General features: G+C 34.6%; 1 protein-coding gene across 1 annotated transcript; it reads left to right on the top strand.

The window, feature by feature from the left end:
- Positions 1-6: 6 nt before the first annotated feature.
- LOC136795442 (ankyrin repeat domain-containing protein 50-like) lies at positions 7-1,550 on the top strand. The gene has a single exon (XM_067046017.1). It carries the CDS (start codon positions 22-24, stop codon positions 1,006-1,008), a length of 987 nt encoding a protein of 328 aa, XP_066902118.1. The 5' UTR covers positions 7-21; the 3' UTR covers positions 1,009-1,550.
- The last annotated feature ends 2,740 nt before the right edge of the window (positions 1,551-4,290 follow it).

Below are 4,290 nucleotides of genomic sequence, written 5' to 3'. Positions count from 1 at the left end.
AACGGTGCAAATCTAAAGATCATGAATGAATATGGTCAGACAGCACTTCACTATGCTGCTGAAGGAGGCTGCGTAAGGATAGTGGCCGCTCTATTAGAGGCTGGAGCCAAAGTGGATCATCAGGATAATGAAGGGGATACTCCAGCGTTCATTGCAGCCGGACACAATAAAACAGCTGTCCTAAAGCTGCTTGTGGAAAATGGGGCTAACTTAAATTTGAGATACAACAGTGGGGATGGGTTATTACATTTTTATGCCTATAATGGAGAACTTGAAGTGGTGACTACACTGCTTGCTGCTGGGGCTGAGGTGGATATAAAGAATAAGGATGATGAGTCGACTCCTTTGATGTTGGCTGCAAGTGAAGGACACATTGCAGTAGTTAAAGCTCTGCTTGATGCTGGGGCAGCGGTGAATATAAAACAGAAGCCCAATGAGTCAACTCCCTTGCTGATGGCTGCAAGGGAAGGACACATTGCTGTGGTCAGAGCTCTGCTAGATGCTGGGGCAGCGGTGAATATGAAACTAAAGGATGATGAGTCGACTCCTTTGATGTTGGCTGCAATTGCAGGACACGTTACAGTAGTTAAAGCTCTGCTAGATGCTGGGGCAGCGGTAAATATGAAGCAAAAGCAACAGTCCACTCCGTTAGAGCTAGCAGCTCTGAGAGGACACCCTGTTGTGGTACGAGCTCTCCTTGATGCTGGAGCAGATGTGAATTCGAAAAATAAGTTCCAGTTTACTGCCTTACATCAGGCTTCATTGGAAGGGCACATTGAAGTTCTGACAATGCTGCTTGATGCTGGGGCAGACATCGCAGCTAGGGAAGAACATGGGTGCACTCCATTAATGGGAGCGTCTCAAGGCGGCCACTTGGCTGCAGTAGAGCTGCTTCTCAGACGGGGTGCTCTAATAAATGCAAGGAATGATTATGGAAGCACTGCCTTAAGTCGGGCTATTCACACTGACGTAATAAAGTACCTGATATCAAAAGGTGGGTTCAAGTGATATTGCATATCATAGTGCAGTTGTCTTCTGCTCAACAGTATGTACAAAATATGCTCGGTGGAATTTTATTAAGATAAGAAACTATTTTAAAAATATTATAAACTTTTTACAATTTGTCTTTAAACACAAAAACTTTATTACTGACAGTGAAATTTGAGTTGTATTTTTAATAAATTTAGCGTTTTGTAAACTTTATTTTCAGACTTAATTATAAGGTCTATTTATGTGTATTGTTATAAACTTTAAAATTTTGTTTCAAAATTTCAATTACTCTGAAGGCCCTGTTTTTAAATAATTACGTCAAACAGGTCATTTTATATCAACTTGAAATAATTGTTATATAATAAAATTTAATGTCTAAATATAGAAATGTATTGTTTCAATAATACTAATTAAAATATAATGTAAACATTGTATTGCGTATGGAGTGCATTATATTATATTTTTAATATGTTGCACATTATATAATGTATGGAGACCAATGTATTTTGTAAATTTCTATCTTGATATGAGTTGTTAAATGGTTGGCTTGTAATTTTGGATTGCTTGACACAATTAATATTTATTATACTTATAGTTTGTATATAATTATAGTTATATTAATTAGTTTCAGACTATTTTTTTAATTCCTAACCTAAGATTTTTTGTCCCTATGAATTGTGGTTGTAGAAGTAGAATCAACTTACCTTATCTAATATTATTACTTCATAAGCTTTTTGTTGTCAGTATAAAGAGTATCTTTTCTGGTTTTATAAATTTTAATAGGTTAAAAATAATTTTATCCCATTATTTACCAATTTTTTTTCTTATTGGGGAGGTTTCATACATATTGATTTCAGTGGTATTACTGTGTCAAAAAATATTAGTATATTTTATTTTGTATGTGGAGTTCTAATTTGCTTACATGTGTAGGTCTGGTTTGTGCCATTTCATTTAATTTAAGTAGCTTATATGGCCCTTAACGATTCCGAAGTTCTGTGCAGGTCGGTTTGTAAGTACTTTTCAAGTTATTACAATTTACAATCAAAATTTGAATGTGAGGAGAAGATAGTTGGGGATGTAGTCGAAATATAACACAAATAAGTTGAAATAACTTCTTTAATAGTGGCAACGTTTTGGCTAGAATTTTCAGCCTTCATCGGTGCTAAGAACAAAGAACAAGATAACAACCAAAGAATACACAAATTAAAAAAGAAAATATAAACATAATGACATAAAGTAAATAATTGTACAAATGGAATTAATAAGATTAAAGTGATGAAAGAAGTGGAAAATAAAATGAATATATATGTAATTGAATGAGTAAGTAAAATTAATATAATTAAGGGAATAAAATAAAAATTTTAAGTCATATAATGCAAAGGAATATGAATATTTTTGTTTATTAATAATTTAAAAATTAAAATTATGGTAAAAAAAATTGACAGAGAGAAAATATATATAACCATAATATTAGATAAATAAAAAAAATATGAAGTTAAGTTGGACAAAAGAAGTTAATAGAAAACATAACAATATATGGTGAACTTAACTAATAACGTGGGTAAGGAAAATTAAGAAAAGAATAGAGCAGGAGGGGGTGAGGTAAAAGAAAGATAGGAAAAAAAAAGAGAATTAAACATAAAACACACCTGTTTGAAGCAAATCAAGTGAATTGACGGCTAGACTCAGAAGTAAAATATATGCTACGAAGATAACAGGTATTTTTTTGGAGGAAACCTTACAAATGGGTAAAAAATAAAAAGTAGAAATTATTTAAAAGAGGAAAGAGTGGAAGAGGGTGACGGCAAGTTGTTTTAGAAAATGTTAAATACGTTACAGGGTGATGAAGTTACCGGAAGATGACAATGCATTATAAATATTTGGATATAAGCTGACGGACTTTGTCGTGCAACAACACAAGCGATCGACTCTCCTGAAGTCGCTCAAACTGGACGACACCATCTTCTCCCCTTCCAACTCCATAGTATTTCTGGGCGTGAAGCTGGGCCGCCATCTCAAGTTCTCCACCCACACTATCAGAAAAAGAGGACTGTAAAAAGGCGGTCTTACAGACTGAACCACAACCTCACATCACCAGCGCTCCCTCTGCGGCTTAAACTGCAAGTATACAAGAGCATTTTTATTTTTTTTTATTTTTCTCACCTCCGAAAAAAATAAGAACAAAGAAATTATAATATATACAAGTGAAAATGTATGTACATATGTTGGCAAATTATAACCTCTTGTTTTGCCAGTATGGCATTGTAAGATATCGTTGCCGGGTCCGCTGAAGGCGGTGTCATCGATGATGGCATGTGTTTGCCTGTAGCTTACTAGGAATAGGGAGGGGCTATTCCTGCTAGTGTTATTGAAGTGATGACTTAAGGCTGTAGAGCCAGAAGTCCCTCCCAAGGCGAGGACACCGATGAGTGATTTCGCGGAACAGTGGATTGGCACAAGCTTTCAGCCCATCAAAGAATTTGATGTGCCTAGGGCCTATGAATTCCGGCACAGTCGGGAGTTGGAGCTCTAATGAAAGCTATGTTAATTACTAGTCAAAATTGATAAGTCTGCCAAGTATAAGTAGGGGAAATACAAAATGGCCGCTGTTACAAAACGTTTTAAAAATTAATTTTTCATTCATAGCTCTGTATATTTAAAACTAGTCAACGCTATAAAACCTAAGAGAACATCATTTAAAGTAGAGTAAATTTGCTAAGATATGAGTCCTAAAAGAGCTTTAGACGTTCAATAGTTTCCGAGATATAACTTTTTAAAAACAAAATATTGCACAAAAAATGCACTGAAAAATCAGTATTGTAGTAGAGCATTTCATATACTTTTTTAGTTTCTTCTCAAAGTGCATAACGCCATTTTAATGCCTGTCTGAATTGAATCAATATTTTGAAAATTTTAAGGCACAACGAGGGCTGTTATTTAAAAACTATTTATGTTACTAAATCATAATAAGCAAATGTAAATAATTTATAACAGAATATGAATTGTGTTTATTATGTCCATATACATCCTTAATTATAGCAATAGTCCGTAATTATAGCATTGTCGGGGATCCGCTAGTATAATATAAAGTATGAAGAACATTTTTGCCTCATGGCAAAGAATCGGACATTGGGGATGTACTTTCTCCTTAAGTGCAAAACTTTGACAGGTATTGGAAATATGAGGTCTGGTAGAAGAGGATCATAAACTAGGTTTAAGGAGGCAGGTTTATGACGCTTCAGGTATGATGGGCCACATTTAACTGAAACTAGTTTTAAGGAGGCAGGTTTATGATGCTTC

The sequence above is a fragment of the Halyomorpha halys genome, unplaced genomic scaffold, assembly GCF_000696795.3.
Source record: "Halyomorpha halys isolate HHAL.00 unplaced genomic scaffold, Hhal_1.1 Scaffold572.1, whole genome shotgun sequence".
NCBI classification, from domain to species: Eukaryota; Metazoa; Arthropoda; class Insecta; order Hemiptera; family Pentatomidae; genus Halyomorpha; species Halyomorpha halys.
This window is presented reverse-complemented; position numbering and strand designations above follow the sequence as displayed.

Excerpts from the sequence above, each read along its gene's own strand:
- LOC136795442 (XM_067046017.1), top strand. The coding sequence starts at position 22 with ATGAATGAATATGGTCAGACAGCACTTCACTATGCTGCTGAAGGAGGC.